Genomic DNA, 21,931 nt, shown 5'->3' with positions numbered 1-21,931 from the left:
CAGCCACTGGCCATCTGCCAGAAATTAATATGGCTTCTTTATTGAGCGACCAATGCAACTGCCTATTAGAATAGGCAACAACTTTATGGCAGAGTTGGATGAGCTGTATGAAGCTGACAGACAGGGAAGGTGTGTAAAACATGCCCTTCTCCTACTGGTTAGAAAAGCTAACAAATATTTCTGCACTCAGGCTGTACTAGTGAGGCACATTTGCAAAACATGTACCCCCTGGAAAAGGGGAGCTTAAAAAGATTAAACTTGCCAGAGAGAAGGCATCAATGAAATGGAAGGGAGAAGAAAGTTAGAAAAGTTGCACTTTTAAGTTAGTGAATTCTATTCCGTTCATTTATCTATCAGGGATGGTCTAGATCTGAGTTTCTGAAAGTGCTCCACAAAACCACTTTGAGAAAAACATTAACTGGCTGCCCCGGTTTGTTTATTTACTTGCGCCACAGCCATGGAGCCTCACTGCTCCCATTGGCTCTGTTTCGCTCTTTGCAGCCAAAGGGAGCTGCGGGATGTGGCGTGGGCCGGGCCACCACTTCCCACTGCTCCGCTTGGCTGCTAAGAGTGAAACAGAGCCAATGGGAGCCGTGAGGCTCCGTGGCTGCGGCGCAAGTAAATAAACAAACCGGGGCAGCCAGTTAATGTTTTTCTCAAAGTGGTTTTCTGGATCACTTTCAGAAACACTGGTCTAGACAGTGCTTGGTCCTGCAGTGAGGGCAGGGGACTGGAGTTGATGATCTCTCGAGGTCCCTTCCTGTTCTAGTGTTCTATGAGTCTATGATTTATGTTCTGGAATGTTATGGTTTTCCTTGACAGACCATCTCAGATTTCTGTAAATGGAAGGAGGAATAGGACAGCTATTTTGATAACGTATGTAAATATTGATGAATATGCTTGGATCTACAGTTAAATAACTGAAAATTCAGCAAAATATACACAAAAGCTTCTAGTGGACAAGGACATTCCAGCCCCAGGTGTCAGGTGTTTTTAAGACAACTGTCGGGAGGCTAAGTCTCCATAAGCATGTTGGTAAGTGTAGTATGAACCCTACCCAGACCAAGGAGAAAGAAAACTCATGCATTTTAAAGCTTGCCTTGCCTATGACCTCTCTGTATACCAGCTCTCTACATTCCAGTGTGTGCTGTATGCTGTTTCCCAAATCCATATTTATAAAAAAGTGTGACCACACCATTTTTATCCTCATATGTCTCCATTTGCTATCCACACACTTCAGGTTACACTGAAAATTATCCTTGATGTAAACCCCTTAACGATGTTGTTCCAGCCTCATTCAATGACCTTGTCCTTCTACTTCTCTCACATAATCTTGCCCCTACTGGTGCATAAGCTTCCTTCCTACACAATTCCTGATGCTTGAAACACCCATTGTGTGTCTTTCTGCCTCAGCAAGTCCTCATTACTTCAGATTGTGTTGGGAAACAGCCTTCTGCTTTTAATGCTATAAAGGAATTGTTTAATTCTGTGAAGATCTTTGGGAGCCAGTTAAAAAATGAAAGCTGTTGTAATAAGGTTGCCTGACACCTAAGGCACAGCAGAAACTGCAGAAGAGAGAAGGAACCAAAATATGCTGTGATGCTTATTTTTGTTTGACTCACAAATCAGAAGTAGGAAATCCATGTGTGCATAGACTGGCAGCATTCTGAACACTTCCAATGTTGGGGGAGGGGCAGGTTTGAGGAGGGTGAATTAGGAATATACTTTAACTTGTATCTGACCTCTAGTCTTAGCTCCTTCTTAGACAGGGCTGAAAGAGCTGATATTTCTCCATTGTCTGTTGTCTTTGATTTCTAATGTGGTCCTTAGCAATGTGGTTGGTTGCTATAATTACTTGTCTTAGTCTAATAAAACAACATAGCTAGATTGCAAACTCTTTGGCATAGAGGCTGTTTTATGTTATCTGTATCTATAAAGATTAGCACAATGGGGCCTCAATCCTGATTAGTGCTATTTCAATACAAATAAATACACAGTAATGATATACCCACCCCAGGTAATATCTTTTATTGGACCAACATCTGTTGGTGTGACAGGGAAACTTTTGAGCCAAACAGAGCTCTTCTTCAGGTCTGGGAAAGGCACAAAGAGTGTTACAGTTGTATACAAGGTGGAACAGACTGTTTAGCATATGTCTAAACACATATTTAATTAACACATATTTCAAGGACCATTCAAAGTGAAATGACTCAGTAACATCCCTCTAATCATAGGAGAGAATAAAAGGGAGGGTAAGACAACTGGGGTACATTGTTAGTATGTGTCAGATCGTTGGAATAAGCCATAAATCCAGTATCTCTGTTCAGTCGATGATTTTTAGTGTCCAGCAAAGCTATGAATGCAAGCTCCCGGCTCGTCTTTTGAAAGTGTTGTGCAGGTTTCATTTAAAAATGAGGACCAAGTCATATACAGAGTGACTGCTTTGTGAAAAGAGTTTACACACAAGTGATGAGGTGCTTTAGTCTTTTATCATTCTGCCGCCCTCCCCCCCGCATGAGTTAATTTGATTGTCTGATTTACCCACATAGTTGTAATTGGGTCATTTAGTACAGTAGATGAAATGATAGGTATGTGTAGCACTCATGGATCTTCAAAGTATGCTGTGGGAGGCGTTGATCATTGTAGCAATAATATATCAGCAAGCTGGGCATTTGTTGTTCTGGCAGGATCTAGAGCCAAGCTGAGTCCTTCCTTTCTCCCCCTGTGACTGGAGGAGTGTTACCTTGAACGGTTCCTTGAAAAATGTGTTAACTACTTATGCTAAAAATATCTGTTCCATCTTGCATTTAGCTGAGTATATTTCCCAGACATAAAGAAGAGCTCGGCATAGATTGAAAGCTTCTCTCTCTCACCAGCACAAGGTGGTCCAATATAAGATACTACCTCACCCACTTATTCCTTCTACCATTTTGAGACTAATATGGTGACACTACCACTGCATAAAATAACTTGTGTGTGTGGCAAATTAATCAGTCTATATAGCAATTTTGTCTCATTGCTTTTCACAGTGGTGACAGACCCCTTATGAGCAGTGTAGCAGGAGGAACTAATCCATCAGCATTTTAAGGAAGACTGTGCTATAATCCATCTTTATACAATGTATATAGAAATGCGGATTATTTAGGGAGAAAATTTCAAAAGCACTTATGGCCTAACTGTTCCCACTGAAATGAATGGGAGTTTTGCTATTGACTGAAATGACAGCAGGGTTAGGCCAACTGTGAGCACTTTTCAAATTCCAACTCTAAATAATTTGCCTGGTCATAGGCAAATTTATTTCTGTGCATACTGTAAAAAGATCAATTATAGCACAATCTCTCAAAATATTACAAGTCAGTTCCTGCTGTGTTGCTCATCGTGTGAGAATGACACTGAGTCACTGCTGTGAAAGGAAGTGGCTAAAATGACCATTCATAAATCATGTGAAATAAATAAACTACAAAACACGGTATAGATCAGAAATAGGGAACCTATGGCCTCTGGCCTGGATCTTGGCACCCGCTTCCTTTGATCCAGCTTGTGAGGCTCAGGGGTCTCCCCTCCCTCCACAGAGGAGGAAAGCAGTGGCAAGTAAATGCTAAAGCCCTCGCATGGCCAGATCTGCCTGGTGGGGTAGGAAGAAGCAGCTTTGCACACTGCAGTCTCCCCTCCCCCCAGCTAGGGAACCAGCAGCACAGGGAAGCTAGCTCAGGAACCTGCAGGCTCTACCCTAATTACTTCCACTGGCCAGGAATCACAGCCAATGAAAGTGGCAGGGGGTAATGCCCGCAAAATAAACACATATCATCTTATTCTGAGCTTCTGACCCACTCCTATGATCAGAGGGCATTCTCTTCCCCACCCAGTCCCATACTTCCTCCTGCTATCCAGTATGGAAAGCTGAGCCTAGTTGCCTGAGTAGTTCCAGCTGCACTGATCTCCCAGACCTTAATCCTTTTCTGTTGGGTATGTCAAGTACACAGGAGAGAAGGGGTTTTGAATCTTGCTCTTCCTGAGTGGATCCAACTCCAGTAGCTGAGTCCTCTGGAGTAGCAAACACCATTGTATGTAAATGCACTGGAGAGAGCACTCACCGTGGGTCATCAGCGTCTCATCATTTAGGGAACAGAAATCAGCATTTCTAGTTTCTGTTTGAAGAGTGCTTCATGCTGGCTAAGGCCAGGCACCAATGGCTAAAACTACAGACTGTTTTTTTTATAGTATGTGACCACCAGAGGGGAACATGAACTATGAATAGGATGAAAGACTCCCGGGGATAATTTTGGAATTCCTTCTGTCCAGGGGATCACCAGACATTTATTTAAATAGCAAGTTATCTGGTTTCCTAAGGTAAAAGTCACCTACTAATGTAGAGAACTTGGTATTCTTGAGGCTTGTATGAGTGCAAGAGGATGGCCACATGCATGGTATGCGTAGTCCTAGGGATAGGGGTTCCATGACCACCCCACCCAAAAGAAGAAGACAGGTGGTGGTGGTTGGGGACTCCCTCCTAAGAGGGACTGAGTCATCCATCTGCCATCCAGACCTGCAATCTCGAGAAGTGTGCTGCTTACCGGGAGCTCACATTCAGGATGTGACCAAGAGTCTTCCAAAAGTGATTAAACCTTCAGATCACTACCTTCCTGCTTCTCCATGTAGGAACTAACGATACGGCTATGAATGATCTTGAGTAGGTCACAGCAGATTATGTAGTGCTGGGAAGAAGGATCAAGGAATTTGAAGCGCAAGTGGTGTTATAGTTCATCCTCCCTGTCAAAGGAAACGGTCCGAGTAAGGATCATCAAATTGAGGAAGTAAATGCATGGTTGCACAGGTGGTGTCGGAGAGAGGACTTTGGTTTCTTCGACCATGAGACTCTGTTCCGGGCACGAGGATTGTTAGGAAGAGATGGGATCCACCTAACCAAGAGAGGAAAGAGCATCTTTGTGGTCAGGCTTGCAAACCTAGTGAGAAGGGCTTTAAACTAGTGTCGTTGGGGGACGGTGACCAAAGCCCTGCGGTAAATGAGGAAGTCAGATACCAGGAAGAAACACAAGGAGGAACGAGCAACAAGGGAGGACCCCTGATTCGGATGGAGAAGGTAGGGTGATCAACTGGTTATTTAAGGTGTTTGTACACAAATGCAAGGAGCCTGGGAAACAAACAGGAGAATTACAAGCCCTGACCCAGTCAAAAAACTATGATTTGATTGGAATAACGGAGACTTGGTGGGATGACTTGCATGACTGGGGCAGGATTCTCCAGGGATGCTTACATGAAGGGGAAAGGAGTCTAGGAGAGCTGGCAGTATTTTAAAGAAGCCTTATTAAAGGAACAGGAAGAAACCATTCCGATGTGCAGCAAGAAAAGCAAATATGGTAGGCGACCAGATTGGCTTACAGGGGAAATCCTTGGTGAGCTTAAACACAAAAAGGAAGCTTACAAGAAGTGGAAACTTGGACAGATGACTAGGGAGAAGTAAAAATATATTGCTCAAGAATGCAGGGGAATTATCAGGAAGGCGAAAGTGCTATTGGAACTGCAGTTAGCAAGGGATGTGAAGGATAGTAAGAAAGGTTTCTACAGGCAAGTTAGCAATAAGAGGGTGATCAGAGAGGGTGTGGGGTGTCTCAACCTAGTGACAGATGATGTGGGAAAAGCTGAAGTACTCAATGCTTTCTTTGCCTCTGTCTTCATGGAAGTTGGAACCTGAGACATGATCATGGGACAAGCCCAGGGTCAGAGTCAGGAGTTAGGAATCAGAAGTTCAGAGGCAGACACAGACTAAAGATGGAGTGGAGAAGGCAAGGGGTGTAGCAGGGCTGGACAGGAAGCAGATCTGCCCCAGCTGTAGGTGTGAAACGCATTGAGCAGATGATGTGCTTCTGTTGCAAGAGGGATTAAATGGTAATCTGTTGTCTCTTCTGACCAGTACAACTTCACTTAGCATGGGTTTATGGGGTCCAGATGACCCCGTAGAGAGTAGCTCCGGATGAACTCTGAGCCCGGGAGGGGCAAAAGGCCTTTTGTTTATGTTGGGACCTTTTATTACACCACTATCAGGAAGCCCCAGTGCCACAGTTTCATGGTTCACAGTGTAGTTAGTGCCTGTTTGAGCTATTGGTGACAATTCTCATATGCCAGATCTAGCCTTACACAAACCAACTCTTGCTCTTGTTTTGCTGCCTCTTCTATTTTCTGTCATGAGACTTTCACTTCCTTCTGCTAAAGAATTTGTCAGTATTCCTAACTTCTGCCTCCTGAGAGGGTGGATTAACTACAGCAATTGAAAAACCCCTTTCATTACTGTAGCAAGCGCCTACATGATGATGCTACAATGGCACCGTTGCAGCACCACAGCTGTATGACTGTGCCACGGTAGTGGCTGTGGTGATGTAAACATACCCTAAAAAGATGGGAGGAGATGGAATCAAGGAGATGTGAAAATTGGCCAGGTTTGAAGTGTGTACATTACATTTTATTATATAGTAACACATATGGTTTCAATACAACTGAAGGTAAATGCTCTCCAAAACCTTATACCTGGCCTTCATGCATGTGTTAATAAAGCAAAGTGAATATTTACTTGCACTGGTAGTATGAAGGTGTGAACACCTACTAAAAACTTGACTACTTGGGCATGCCCTTTAAATAGCTCTAACATATACATTTGGAATTTGCACTTCCAAATCCCATGGCCTCAGTGGCTACAAATTCTAATACTGGCACACATGTATGTTTGAGATTATTTAAAAAGCACAAACAAGTGTAAACATGCATACAGATGTTTTCAATATGTAAGCAGAAGTAGGTGCATGCCCAAAATGGAACATGCACAAGTGAAGACTGTCATTTATAAGTTTACCCTCGCATACAAAACTTTTCATAGAAAAGATATGGGAAATTCATATTTATTGTCTAAAGATTAAAAGGACCTTTATTAATTGTTCCCAGTATAAAGTCTCAACCTTGCAGACTCCGCACAACAAAATTTAGGAGCTTGATGTACATAAGAATTACAACATTGGGATCATGTATCAGAGGGGTAGCCGTGTTAGTCTGAATCTGCAAAAGCGACGAGGAGTCCTGTAGCACCTTATAGACTAACTGAAGTGTAGGAGCATAAGCTTTCGTGGGCAAAGACCCACTTCGTCAGATGCATGTACATGCATCTGACGAAGTGGGTCTTTGCCCACGAAAGCTTATGCTCCTACACTTCAGTTAGTCTATAAGGTGCCACAGGACTCCTCGTCAACATTGGGATCCTAAGCTTTCAGCAGCTAATTGAAAATACGTCTTGCTTTTCCCATCATTAGAGTATTGTGCAAGTTGTGATCATTTTCTATTCCAGTTTAAGGACTAGTTTCTTCACACTTTACTCCAACAAGTAGTCTGCACAGCTTGAATAAAACCATATCTATCTTCTATCTACAGTGCTACTCACACGATAAATGGTTTTCAGGATCAGACCCTAATTTTCCCAAATAAAATATCACGTAAAAAATGTCATTTTTAATCCAAATTTGATCCATATCTCAGCCTTACGAAATTGAATAGTAAAACCTCTATAAAGCAACTGCCTCTCTCAAAAGTATTCTAAGCTATATATAGTATCTGCAAATGCAGTATGTTCTTACACAGGTATTAAAAGCATCTATTACTGTTTTTAGAAATCATTAGTTTGTACTTACAAGTTTATCATATTCCTTAACACTAGATATATACATGCAAATTTTTATCTCACTGGTGTACTCTTCATAATATAATATACTAAGAATTTTTAAAGTGCAATTATGTTATAAATAAAATGTGCTGATAGTATCATATAGTCTTAAGTGTTATGAAATAAATGAAATAAAGAAGCACATTTAAGAAATCAAAGCTTGTTTAGAAATGTTATGTAAGCCTCTTAGATTAAACAAAAAAATCTACTAACAAATGAGAAATAAAACGTTTAAGCTGAGTACCGAGAATCAAACATGGCCATGAACTGGGGGTATCTGACATTTCCATCTTCATCAAGGGGGATTCTGTCAAGTAGCAGCTCAAACTCTTCATCAGTAATCTCCACGCCAAACCTGAAACAAACAGCAGTTAGCAGCAGTCACTCACGGAGTTCACTTTTGGGTCAACAGTACCCACAATACCCTAAGCATATGGCTGCCATTAACTCTTTGTTATTGCTTCGGTCCTCAAGATCAAGAGCACCACGTGAATATCAGAGGTTAATCAGGGTTTTGATCGCTTCAGCTTTCTCAAAGAAAGAAATTCTACTACAGAATCCCGCATTGGTGGGGCACAGAAATAGAAATACTAGCATATTGAACTGTTGCAATTGTCCTCTATAAAAAGTTATTCATTACACTAAAACACTGGTATTGCTGAAACTAGTTAACTCTGAAAGGCCTTTCATTTGGACTGTTTAGCATGAAAGAAAATGTAGAGAAAAAGTGGCTTTTCGAAAAACAGCTTCTTAATGCTTTTGGAAAGCATTTCATAATGGCTTTAAAGACATTTTGCATACAAATATTTAAAAAGTGGCAGTGTTTATTCATCAGCAAGAAAGTGTTTTCATCTCTCAAGAACAACCAAAACATAATCCTCGAAATACTGGCATAAATAGGAATGACTTAAGCAATAATAATGAACAAGGCATTCATTCATCATTTTGCAAAGCTGGTAAGACACAGCTGACTTTTGGGGGGATATGCTTTCCTTTTGCAAAGGCAATGAAAGCATACACTAAACATAACATTTATATGTTATTTTGATTTTCATCACCATCCTTTGGCATTTTATATAACTCTAGAAAATACTCTCTAGGGGTATCATTTGTTCTAAACTCCACAACTACTTCTAGAGAGTTCTGACTCTCAAACATTTGGAACAAGAAGAAAGGCTGATTTTGTACCATGTTTTCTCTGACCTGGTTTATTTTTCAGGAAGTCTATGGAAATGGGCAGAGTCAATTGTTTTTTGCAGTTGCTCTCAACAGATGCTCTTTCACTACAGCTTCACTAAGTTACATTTACAACTCGGTATTGCTGATATAATGAGACTACATCATCAAAGAATAAAATTAAGCAATTACTCATAGTCTTTTTTTCCCCAAATGAAGAATAGAATATGAAGCCTAACCTAGCTACTATGATCCAATAAAACCAGTTTCCAGAGAAACCATTGTGATAATTAAATCATGCTGCCATGCCTTTTGGAGATAAATTATTGGGTATATGATCAAAAGTAGCATTGGTTACTACTGAGGGGACCACTAGGACTCAAAGGCTATGTCTACACAGCAGCATTATTTTGGAATAACTAACGTTATTCTGAAACAACATAGTCCACGTCTACACAGCAAGCAGTTATTTTGACAATGTCAAAATAATGGCGAGCTGGAAGACTTCTTACTCCGACTCCTGTTACCTTCATTATATGAGGAGTAAGGGAAGTCGGAGGAAGAGTGCTGTATCTTGGACTTCCTGCTGTGTAAACAGCGCCTAAAGCTGAGTTAAGCTATTTCAACTTAAGCTACACAAATGACGTAGCTCGAGTTGTGTAGCTTATTTCAGCTTTAGCCCTGCTGCGTAAACGTGCCCAAAGGGCTGACCTGCAGGACTGGGGACTTAGTACATTTGAGTCACTACTTATTTTAAAATGAGAACCATCTTCAACAAAAGATGGATAATCTCCAACCAAAATAAATCATACAAAATAAACTAAGTCTAGTTTCTGCTGACTGGAGGGGTAGGGAAAGAGAGTGAAATTTCATCTCTGTGTCTTTTATCATTTTAGTGGCTGCTAAAATACCTCAGTAGTGAGAGCCACATCAGATAAGACACAGTGATAGGCAGGCAAACATGTTTCCCAATCAAGGCCACATAGAAGACACAAGGAGAGAAAAAACAGCAACTTTTCAGTAATTTAATATCAGAATTTGTCATTGTTTATATAAGTACATTACAGTCTGGGGAAAAGTAAAGTAGAATTCATAGTATTACGGAAGTAATCTAAGCAGCAGGACAACAAAATAGCTATGATCTGTTCAAAAGAAATGATAAATCTCTTCACTTGGACTTTCATAGAATCGTAAGGCTGGAAGAGACCTCAGGAGGTCATCAAGTCCAAGTTGAAGACTATCATATCGCCCCTCACTCTCCTCTTCTGAAGACTAAATAAGCCCAAATCCCTCTGTCTCTCCTCATAGGTCATGTGCTCCTGCCCCCTAATCAATTCTGTTGTCCTCCGATGGACTTTCTCCAATGCATTCACATCCTTTCTGCAATGGGGGCCCAGAATTGGATGCAATATTCCAGATGTGGCCTCACCAGTGCCAAATAAAGGGGGATAATCACTTCCCTAGATCTGCTGGCAATGCTCCTCCTACTGCATTCTAATATGCCATCAGCCTTCTTGGCTACAAGGGCACACTGTTGATTCATATCCAGCTTCTCATCCACTACAATCCCCAGGTTCTTTTCTGCCAAACTGCTGCTTTGTCCCTAGCTTGTAACTATGCTTGGGATTCTTCCATCCCAAGTGCAGGACTCTATGGTTGTCCTTGTTGAATCTCATCAGATTTCTTTTGGCCCAATCCTCCAATTTGTCTAGGTCACTCTGGACCCTATCCCTGCCCTCCAAGGTATCTACCTCTCCCCCTCACTTAGTGTCATCTGTGAACTTTGATAATAGCAATGGGAGGGTCAGTTAAAAACTAGGAATGATAGTATTTTACAGCTCCTTGGCACTCTTTTCCCTGTGTTTCCAGGTGTAGAAACTTCCAACAGCCTTTGGGGAGACAGTGATTCACCTAGAAAACTGTCCAGCTCCTCTCTCAGCAAACCAACATCCAAGTTCCCCATGAAACTTCAGTCATCAACCAGAGACACCTCCTTCACTTTTGTCTCTGGACGATTTTCATATGCAGTGCAGCATGGTGCAAGCAATCCCCAGTCGTGAGCCCTGCTGTGTCCCTGCTGGAATGTCATACTCTCCTGCAATCAGAGGGCAGCTGGCAACAGGAAGGTAGCTGCAATAGGATTTCCTCCCAGATCCAAAGGTATTGAGGGCTGTAGGCAGTGCTTAATTTGTAATGAAAGAGGTGCTGGGGCTCAAGCAATTTTTTAAATGTCATAACTGATGTGGCAAGCCCAGAGATGCTGGGGCGAGGAATCGTCAAGCCTAGAGGTGTCAGGGCTCAGCCCTGGCAAAAGCAAGCCCTGGCTGTAGGGGTGGAAGACTGGCCCTCTCACGTTGTTGAACCATGGGGAGAGGGGAGGATGATACCACAACACACGAGATATTCATAGATCCATAGGGTCAGACCCTCAGCTAGTGAAAACTGAATTCAACTGAGCTACAATAGTTTGCACAAGTTAAGGATTCACAAGTCCTTGAAGAATCAAGCCAGCTATCCAAAATAATATCCCTGATGTCAGTAGAGTTTCCCTGAATGTAGGCTGGTGTCATTGAGATAGAATAGTGTGTATTGGGTGAGGCCTCAAAGACTGGAGTTGGCACAGAAATATCAGTGGAAGATTTCTGGACCTGACAAACCACAACCAGAGGACGTTCACAGAAGATCTGTATATGTGTCTTTCAAATCAATGGTGAAACCAAAGTCGCCAGAGTCCCTGTGACTGTGTGCAACTTAGATTAGCTTCCAGATCACCAAACATGACTGGGCACAATGAATCGGGTCCTGAACATTTGGCCTACTTACCTGCCCAGAACTTTTCTTCTGATGAAGGAATGGTGTGTTGTGTGTAGGACAGTGGGGTAGAAAGATGGGGCTTTGCAGACTGCTGAAATGTGCCTCATCTTTCTGCCTTAAATACTACATCTAAGAATTAAGGAAATATAAGAGAAAGGTCTGGAGAAAGTAAGCACTGGGAAAGAGGTATATTGAGTCTATACCAACCTTGTATTCTGACATTTTATCCATTATTTAAATTCCAAAGACCTATTTAATGTTACTGATCCCAGGATTTTAGGGAACATGCTGTGACTACATTACATCCATTATGCCTACCAGTGTGGAAAGAACCGTTACTGAAGTGGACATTTTGCATATGCCAAATTATTCTAAATAACAATATTGGACCTTTCATACCAAAAGGACCCTTAATGCTTTATAAACTAAACCAATGCATACAAACCCAGTAAGCACAGTGATCATGTCATCCATCACTGAAATGCAGCCACTATTTATTAATACCCAGCAGCACTGCACAAGAGATGAATCACAGAATTCTCTGGGGCACATTTACAAAGGCTGGTGTAAATGGGTAAGGTTTGAGAAACAGATATATGTTGGCTGGAGGATTAAGTCCATTTAGATAGTCGCTGATACAAAATATGAGACTTGTTAACAGAGAAGTCGAGGTGAAATTATAAAGTAACTAATCATCCCTGAATTAGGGTCTCATTAAACCATACGTGGTGATGAATCATTTCTGTGCAAGATTCCAGCCAATTCACAAGCCAGGAACAGATCTGGTGATGTCAGTCTTAGAGGAGACAGAACAGGATGCCTGTATTAACTTCACAGGAAACATAGCATCTCAGTCTAATCAATGTCACTTCATGGCTTGGAACTCTCCTCTGCCTGATAGTATCCAAAATAATATCCCTGACAAAACAGAGGCAACGGGCACCATTTCTACCCATCCTGGCTAATCACCATTGATGGACCTATCCTCCATGAATGTATCTAGTTCTTTTTTGAACCTTGTTAAAGTCCTGGTCTTCACAACCTCCTCTGACATGGTCAGATTGACAGGCAAGGAAGATCATGTGAGAAGCTGAATTTTGGACAGGCTAGGCCAGAGATGTGGAGGTATCAAGGAGAGAGCAGAGGAGCGTGCAGTAATCAAGTCAAGAAACAATTACAACCTAATACACAACTATCTGGTCTGAGCACGAAAATTTGGTAGGCAAAAAAAAAAAAAAAATCAAGTTTTGCGCTGGCAAACTTGCTGTAGTTGTTTTTGCAATATAGCCCTCTTAGGGTGCATTTACACTGCACCCTTACCTGAAAATAAGCTACGCAATTTGTGCTATGCAAATTGGATAGCTTATTTCGAGGTAATTTCGAGGTAATAAAGTGCTATTCCGAAATGTCCCTCAACCCTCATGGAACACCGGAATAGCGTGCCTGTTATTTTGAAATCTATTCTGAAATAACGGGCTGCTTTAAAGAAATGGAATAGCTATTTTGGGATACTTCTGGTATCCCCAAATAGATCTGCAGTGTAGATGTGGCCTTAGTTTCCCTGGGCATTTCATCAGAGAACATCAAGCATCCATAAAGAAAAAGTAATGGTGCTGAAGTACTAGTAAAAGTGAAAGAACAAGCAGCAATCTGTCTTTGGCAGTTTGAAAAATGAAGCTTGTTGGACAGTTGATAAAATGCCAAATCCCACTGAACTCAATGGATTTGAGCAACTGGTTTCAATGAGACCAGGGTTTGACCTTAAATTCTATCTTCACTGAATCCAAGGCCAGATTCTCTCTTGCATTCTGGCCTCTTTGCTCCTCTCTGGTGATGCTAAGGGTCCTGAAAGCAGCTGGATCACCTCAGCTGGGAATTCCCTATGTCCTGGTCTATACTAGGGCCTTATTCCTAAATAAGCCCCACAAGTTCGAATTTATAAGTGGTGCATCCACACTACCAAGCCCATTATTTCTAAATAACAAGCCACAGAATTAGAACTCTGTACTCCTGCTTTTCACAAGAAGTAATGCTAATTCTGAAATAGTAATTTTGAAATAATGTTAGTGTGGACACTTCAGTGCCACTAATTCAAATTTATTGGCCTCTGGGAGGCCTTCCGCAGTTCCCCAGAGTGCTTCCCAGGGATCTAAAATGGTGGCTCATTAGGTATGCAAATGAGGCTCGGCGATATTCCACGCTTAGCCTCATTTGCATATTACTCACGCAAGAAGCCGCGAGGTAGATATAGCCAATCTGTCCACAGAGGGCACAAGCATACTTTGGTGACTTTTTGTTGTTGTTGAGAGACATAAACTAAAACACTGCCAAGGGAACAGATTTAAAATTCCTGTAATTATTTTGTTTGAATATTTAAATACTTTTGTAATTTAAAAGATTAAAAGATTTTTTTCTGTTAATCCTGAAGTGATTAAACCATGTATTCTTGCAGAGCAAACAGAAGTAAATGATGGTAAACAGAGAAATGAGACATTTTATTAAGATTCTTCTTAATATTGGTTAAATGGCCTATCTCAAGTCAGCTCCTTAAAATAACTTATTTAAAGCAACTGATTCAGATATTTTTTTTCAGTATCAAAAGGTATTTAAGATTGCTTATTTTGGCATCAACAAACTGGTTGATTATTTATTAATAACCAACTGCCTGACTGCTCTGAAACAAAGTTATTTTCCACATCTATAAACATTCTTTATTATCTAAGGATATAGTAAAGAATTAACTCCCCGAACTTTTGGGAAACAATATACCTGAGTCTGAAATTACTGGCTCTGTGAAAGCATACTTCAAACATACTCATACCCTGAGATGTAATCTCTGCTAAAAGCTCATCACAGACAAACATATAGAAGAGAATGTAATGGACTATGGACAAAACCAATTTATCATTTGTGTTTGTGTTATTTGTGTTGTTTAAGGTTTTCTTTTCCTTATTTAATCATAAAATAACTCTAGTTAAGAAATGTGATCAATTTGTTGTTTTTAATCATGGTGTCCCTTAACGGATGTAAAGGAACGCATGCAACTAGATAGTGGAGGCCACACCCCAAAGTTGGCAGCAAGAGAAACAATCCATAAGAGCTAGCCTCTGATTTCTTGTCTCTCTAAACTAAATACTCTTAGAAATTTTTAATACAAAATTACTTGGCATTCAATAATTTACATCTATCCCTTTCAACCCCACAACTGCTATAAACGTCAGTGGCGATCATTCCCTTGATTTTAAAAAGGACATGAATGGAGCTATAAGTGATTATAACAAATAGTATTTTATATACTGAAAAAGCCATTAGCTGAAAATCAAATAATGGCTATCTTCTACTACCTCAAAAATGTTTATTGACATTTCTCCATGTCTCAAACATTTACCTATAGATTCTAGACAGTGAGATGGTTAATGTAGGAAAGAAAATAAGAGTACATCTACATAGCAGCTGGGACATATGATTCCTGGCATGAGTAAGCACACATGTGCTAGTGCTGCTCAAGCCCAATTTCACCTGATGCCCTGGGTACACACTCATAAAGCTATTCCAAGTCTACACGCTTGCTACCATGTCCACACTGCTACTTTTAGACACTAGCAAGCAGAGCTAGTGAGAATCTGTCTATCATCACTGGGAATTACGCTTTCCAGATGCTGGGTAGACATATCCTAAATTAGTGTGATTGGCCTGAGACTGTTCAGAAACTGAGGGCTCTGTCGGGGCTTTGAATCAGTGGTGAGATGCAACATGGAAGCAGTAGTGGAAGAGAGCTGGGTGTAGTAATGGCTGGAGATGTGAGGGATGGTAGAGAGGGACAATGCCCAAGCACCAGCCACTGAAGACTTTCTGCCTGCATGAGACAAAGACACACAAACTTTCATCAGGATAATGGAAACAGACTCCAAAGCAGCAACTACAACATCATTTAAAAGGTGGCACCATGCACTTCCTCAGGCCTTTTGTATACTTACCGCTGCTGAGATCAATTTTCCCAGGCATTGATTTAGCAGGTCTAAGACCTGTTAAATCCACCACTGATCACATTCCCATCAACTTCGGTATTCCACCAGGGTAAGAATAGTAAGGGGAATTGACATGAGAGTTTCTTCCATTGACCCCCTAGAGTGGAGATGCCATGATAAGTTGAACTAAAGTACATCAACTCCAGCTACGCTAGTCACACAGCTGGTGTTGTGTATCTTAGTTTGACATTTCCCCCTAGTGACCTAAGTGCTAGCCTCTGGCTGGTAGCCAATGTGAACGATGATCAAGTCACTCCCTTTCTGGGATGAGCAGTAGCTCTGGCCCCCATTAGCTCTCCCACTTCTCTTGTGCTCAAGTGAGTGCAAGCACCAACAGTCTAGATTAGTGGTTCTCAAACTGTGGTCCGCAGGCCACTAATGGTCCACAGATGCCTTCCAGGTGGTCCGTGGCTCGAGATCAGCCCCCAACCTTGGTTCCATCCTCCCTCCCTTAGCAGCTGGGAGTCCACATTTCCACGCCAGCCTCGTGCCCTCCATGAGGTTGGAGTACCAGTACTGGCTTCCCGGGGAGGGGGGGAGCACCCTGAGCCTCCCCACAGGATCTGGCTTGTGGGGAAGAAGCAGAGCCAGAAACAGCTCCATGCGCTGCCGCTCCATCTCCCCTGGCTGCAAATGGACACACTGACTGGAGGTTTTCCCCACTGCTCCCATTGGCCAGAGTTGCAGCCAATGGGAGCAGTGGGAGGCAATACCTGGGACACCATGTATGGGAGCAGTGTGGAGTGCAAAAGCAAGTATGTGCCCCCCTTCCCTCCTTATGCCCAGACCCCCACCCCCACCCTTCTGCTGAGACTCTGCACTTCCAGTCCACTTCCTCACTCTCCCCTCTGGCCAGACACTCCCCCAACAGCCTACTCCTGCATCCTCCTCCCTGGTCAGACACCCTTCACCCAGCCCAGTCCTGCACTGTCTCCCATGACCAGACACCCCAACTCCCAGCCTGCTCCTGCACCCTTTCCCTTGGCCAGAAATACTGCTCCCATCCTGCTCCTGCACCCTCCCTTCTGGCCACACACTGTACCTTCCCTTCCTTTTGCTCCCGCCCCTCGCCAGACACCCTACTCCCAGTCTGCTCCTGAACTCTACCGCTCACCCAGACCTCACCCCTCCCACACCCTCTTCTGCACCCCCCCCTTCCATCCAGATTCTGCGCCCCTATCCTTCTCACTGGCAGCTCTGTCCCATACACTGAATCCCTCATTTCTGTCCCCACCCCAGAGCCTAAGGGGGTCCATAAAATCCACCAACCCTGGAATCTCAGCCCATTCATCCATGAGAAGCCCTGAACCTCAGTCCTTCCTGTCCCTGCCCCTCGCCCCATGTGGCTGAAGCGCCAGAGGAGTGAGGTGTCTCAGTTGGAGGCCACATCAGTGAGGGTTGGGTATTTTTGAGGGTTTTTTTTGTTTCTCACTGTGTGGTCCCCAACTGATTTTTCTGTGGGTCAGTGGGTTCCCCACCCCTGCTATAAATAAAGAAATCACTGAAACCTTTTGCATTGGACATAGATTAATATTTTACTTTATTTAAAATGAAGTTTGATAAACTATCATGAGGGAGTTAAAGTGCTTACTCTGTTTAGTAATTTAATATTTCCTTTCTTACTGGTTAAATTAAACCATTTTCCGTAGCTGCTGCACTAACAAAATGGTTCAGGCGTAATTATGTAATTAATGGCGAGTTTTCATTAGCAACTGGTGGACCACGGAAAGGTTTGCATTGAGCCAGGTGGGCCATGGGAGCCAGGTGGGCCATGGGCCAAAAAGTTTGAGAACCACTGGTCTAGATAATTGTTGCATACAGATACAAAGTGAGTGAGAGGTCACCTTGTTCTCCCTCCCAGACACACTCATATGATGCAGCCAGAATCCAGTCCTAAATTAGAATCAGGTTTGTTTTGTTTCTGGCTCAGAGAGGATTATAGTCCCTTCTGGAGGATCTAACAGAGTAAAAGGGAGTGAACAAATTGGTGTGTGATCTTGAATTCAAAGAGTCTGTAACAGGTAACAGTAGTACAGAAATGCTGTAATCAGATTGCAATTCCATTTGAACAGTTCGCTTCAGTACAAGTGTCTTGTCATTTTTGCTAATTAATTATAACTAAAGTGCATTCCATTGAAGCAGCATGAAAAGAAACGGATGAAGATGGGAGGATTTAGATTCCCTTTGTATTCCCACTGGAAGGAATACTAACATTTAGCTTAGTATACAATGGTATTCAGCCAGGGGGAGCTGGGGCTCAGAGACTATTGTATTTTTGAGGCTAAATAAAAGACCATTAGATTTGATTCTGTTGTGTCCCTGTCTCAGTTTCAAACTCAGATCCATAGAGGCTCATAGTTCTCCACTAAAACCACAAGTGACTTTGTAAGGGAAGGACTTTAAAACATTCTTGGTAAAGATTTACAGGACTCATCATCAGATTTTTATTTTGACATGAAAAGAAAAGTTCAAATTAAAATACTTGCTTCACCAATGTTTCTATCACTTATGTTTTCCACAGATATTTATACACGTGCATATTTGCTCACTGAATTATCTTGTGTCTACTTGACAACCACGTAACTCGCTCACAGGTGCAAATCAGGAGTGGCTTGTTCAAGCCCTTCTTCTGCTTATCAGAGTTTCAGTTAATCAACCAGGGAGCATGAATGATACCAGGGAAACTAATCACTCTGACAGTATCCAATAGACAGTCATAGATAACAGTTTGCAGGCTTACTGACAGGCTGAAAGCTATCGATGTAAGGCTGGAAGTGACACTCATGGCCATCTAGTCTAACCTCCAGATTCATTCACATAAAACTATTCACAGAATATATAATTTTTTAAAGAAATCATTCAATTTGTGAGCAATTCACAAACAGAAAAAAGGACTAAATTTGTCAGAAAAAGAACTTCATATGGATAGGTCACCCAAGTCAGATCACATACACATGCACATGCATGCACACAAACTAAATTTATGCAGTGCCTCAAGAGCACCTGGCAAGCTTTACAATATCCTTTATAGTTTAGAGCAGCCGCTAATAAAAATGGGTTCGATCTGCATTTTAAAATGACAGCAGTAACAGTAAACTTATTAATGGGAATCACACATTAGTTACTGAAAATACAGGGCCAGATTTTGAGACACCATTCCATCTCTTTTGATCTGCTCCAGGAGCACAAAGCAAGTGGAAAGCCTGCTTATTGGGTTAGTAGGGGATTCACTCAGAGCAGAGGAATCTTGTGTAGAACTGGCAGAAATGGCTTTGTTATCCTTCTCCACAGGCCCAGCATAGGGGAGTGTCTGGGATGCAGCCACTGGAGAGTGAGTGGATGGACCACTGCTATGCACAAAGTTCCACAGCTGGGAGAAAGGCCTGTTAGGGGCAGTTACTAGTCAGCATGAGTTAGAATAGACTAGAGGTCCTGAGAGCTGACTTAGCCCCCACCAACAGTGCTATGGGTGGAAATGCACCCCACAATAGTCCCGAGATTAAAAAACAAGGCAGGAAAGCATGTTCTCAAAAGGAACAAGAAATACTTGTGGAGAGTGACATTCCCTCAGGGAACAATTTCCAAAAAACAGGAAGAATTTCCATGTTTGCCAGCTGAAACTTGAAGCAGGGACCATCTCCAATAACCTGGATAAGCAACAGAAGAGGTTTTGGTTGGAGTTTTAACAGTGAGACCTAGGACTATGTTGTAGTAATAGGATTAATAGGCAATTAGGAAACAAGTGGTATGCTAACAGATAGCAAAGCTGACTAGAGCCACTCAAAAGTGCAGGTGAAGGAAAAAAAAATTAACGTGGAAAAGGGTTGGAAAAAAAATTTACCTGACTTTATTTATGCTAACGAGAAGCATACATATGAACTAAAAGGTTGCAGGTGTATAATGCAGAAAAAGATGACAATGAGGAAAAAACTAGCCCAACAGCCAAAGCGCATGCAATGCAGGGCACCGGGAGGGAATTCTAACCTGGCACAATGGACTATGCTAGTAGAGAGACATCCTGCCGTGGAGAACAGGTGTGTGCCATTCTCATAGAGGGTATGAGTTTCCACAAATATGGGCATAGCTAGGACAAAATTATTATGAATTATTTACATTGCAGTGATGCCCAAAGGCCCCAATCATGATTCAACAAGTGTGTATGATGCCATCCCTAACAAGATCATGCTAGTAGCAGTTACCATGAGCACACTGCTCCTGGGAAAAAAGGAGCAGTAAACAGCATTGCAAAATGCAATGAGACAGCCCGCTGGGTGATATTGTAACCTGTAACAGAAGGAACTCCCGAGCAGCACCATACATGTTTTACAGTGCAAATTACCATGCAATGTTACCTAGCTTCCTCCCTGCTTGCCTCATAACAGGATTTGCCTCTGTACAATTTAGTATTGACTAGCATTAAAAAAAATAATTTATAATGGGGTGAAGCAAAGTTGCTTACATCTTTATATAAAACTAAGCGCAATTTTTTGGCTAATTATGCTTAGGTGATTTTAAAAGCCTCAGAAAATGACATTTTGCAAATTGTTGAGGCCTCAAAAGAATTTTCCCAGGATAGCTTTTGATATTTGTTTAAAGTACAACATTTTCAACTTCTAAAATTTTGGGTATTCAAAATTTTGGGTGCCTCAAAAGGCAGATTGGATGGACAGCTTCAGCTTGCGCAGAGAAGACAGGGAGGGACAGAGCACAAAACAGTCACATGCTCACTGAATCAGAGCAGGTCAAAACTTTTTGCATAAAAATGTATTTGTCAAAAAAGACCTCTCTTCTCAAACAAAACATTTGCAAAAAGAGTTGAAGTTCTTGACTTTGCTTTTTACAGGTTTTTTCTGCCACGCTTTAAAAAAAATCAAAATAATTTTAAATTATCATCAAAGGTTTTCATCTACTAAAACCTATTTTTCATTAAAAATAATCCCTGGATTTTGGTACATTGCACATGTTGAATATTATTTTGTTAGAAAATTTAATTTAAAAATTGTTACAAAACTGGTTACAATATCACGAAAAGTTTAGTAAAACATGGAAACGGGGTCCATTTCAAACCCTGCAAAATGGATACTTACAAATGTTGACATCTTTCTCAAATCACTTTCCTGTTTTTCAGATAGCTGTATTTGGAATGTTACTAAATTTCTGTTAATTTTTAAATATGCTTTTTAAGTGAGACAACTCTTTAGTAACTAGACTTTCAACAACATACAAGTACAGAAGTTAAGAAACTTCTAATCAAGGTTGTCTAATAGCATAACATAGAGGTAAAATCCTGGCCCCACTAAAGTTAATGGCAAAACTCTCACAGACTTCAATTTTGTCTCTATTTCTCATTCAATTACAGTTTCAACAATCAAAAATATGTCTACAAAACCACTGTGCAGACAGTTAAACCCGCTCAGAGTCAGTCACAGTGGGCATATAATGCTCCCAATTCACAAAGGAGGGCTACGTCTATACTGGCATGATTTTCCAGAAATACTTTTAATGGAAAAGGTTTTCCGTTAAAAGTATTTCCAGAAAAGCGTGTCTAGATTGGTCCCGGAGTTATCGTTATAACGATGCGCTTTTGCGGAAAAGCGCGTCTAGATTGGCGGCGCGCTATTGCGCAAAAGCAGAAGCCCAGAACCATTTTGAAGAGGGCAAAAGGCCACCAGACCTTTCCGGGGGCGGGGCTGGAGCTCCGTTCAGACACGTGCTTAAAGGGGTCTCGCCGGACAGCTGTTTGTCTCCTGCTCCGTGAGTTAGGACCTCTGGCAGGGACTGACAGCCATAGCAGGTTTGGTGGTTGCCCTCTGACTTTTGGGGACACCACCCTTTTGCCCCCTACTGCTTTTTCCTGATTTTGCTTTTTTGTGCTCTGCTCTGTCTGCCATGGAGCCGTGGGTGGCCATGTGCCTGCTCTGGACCCTGTTGGCCATTTTCGAGTGCCTGCAGCTGGTGCTCCAGGCCGATGCCCTCGTCTTTCAGGACCAGGAGGCACAGATCGCCTTCAACTCCCTCACCAGGGAGGCCAAGGCATCCCTGTGGCATCAGCACCCCACCGTGGCGAGGCCAGTCTGGAGATTGGACACCAGTACGGACTGGTGTGACCGGCTGGTCCTCAGGCAATGGGACAACCAGCAATGGCTCCGGAATTTCCACATGCGAAAGCGGATGTTCCTGGAGCTGTGCG

The 21,931-nt window shown here is 42.1% G+C and overlaps 1 protein-coding gene across 3 annotated transcripts in view; it reads right to left on the bottom strand.

The window, feature by feature from the left end:
- LOC102445674 (EF-hand calcium-binding domain-containing protein 6-like) overlaps positions 1–21,931 on the bottom strand; it is a 114,314-nt gene that overhangs the window by 42,652 nt on the left and 49,731 nt on the right. For all 3 annotated transcript variants that reach the window (XM_075930303.2, XM_089777895.1, XM_075930302.2), the window contains one exon: positions 7,968–8,078. In XM_075930303.2, the coding sequence (XP_075786418.2) occupies positions 7,968–8,078 (111 nt within the window). The remainder of the gene's footprint in view (positions 1–7,967; positions 8,079–21,931) is intronic.

This window comes from Pelodiscus sinensis, chromosome 4 (genome assembly GCF_052426305.1).
Source record: "Pelodiscus sinensis isolate ZL-2025 chromosome 4, ASM5242630v1, whole genome shotgun sequence".
In the NCBI taxonomy this organism is placed as follows: Eukaryota; Metazoa; Chordata; order Testudines; family Trionychidae; genus Pelodiscus; species Pelodiscus sinensis.
Note: the sequence above shows the minus strand (reverse complement) of the source record. Positions and strands in the feature narration are given on the sequence as shown.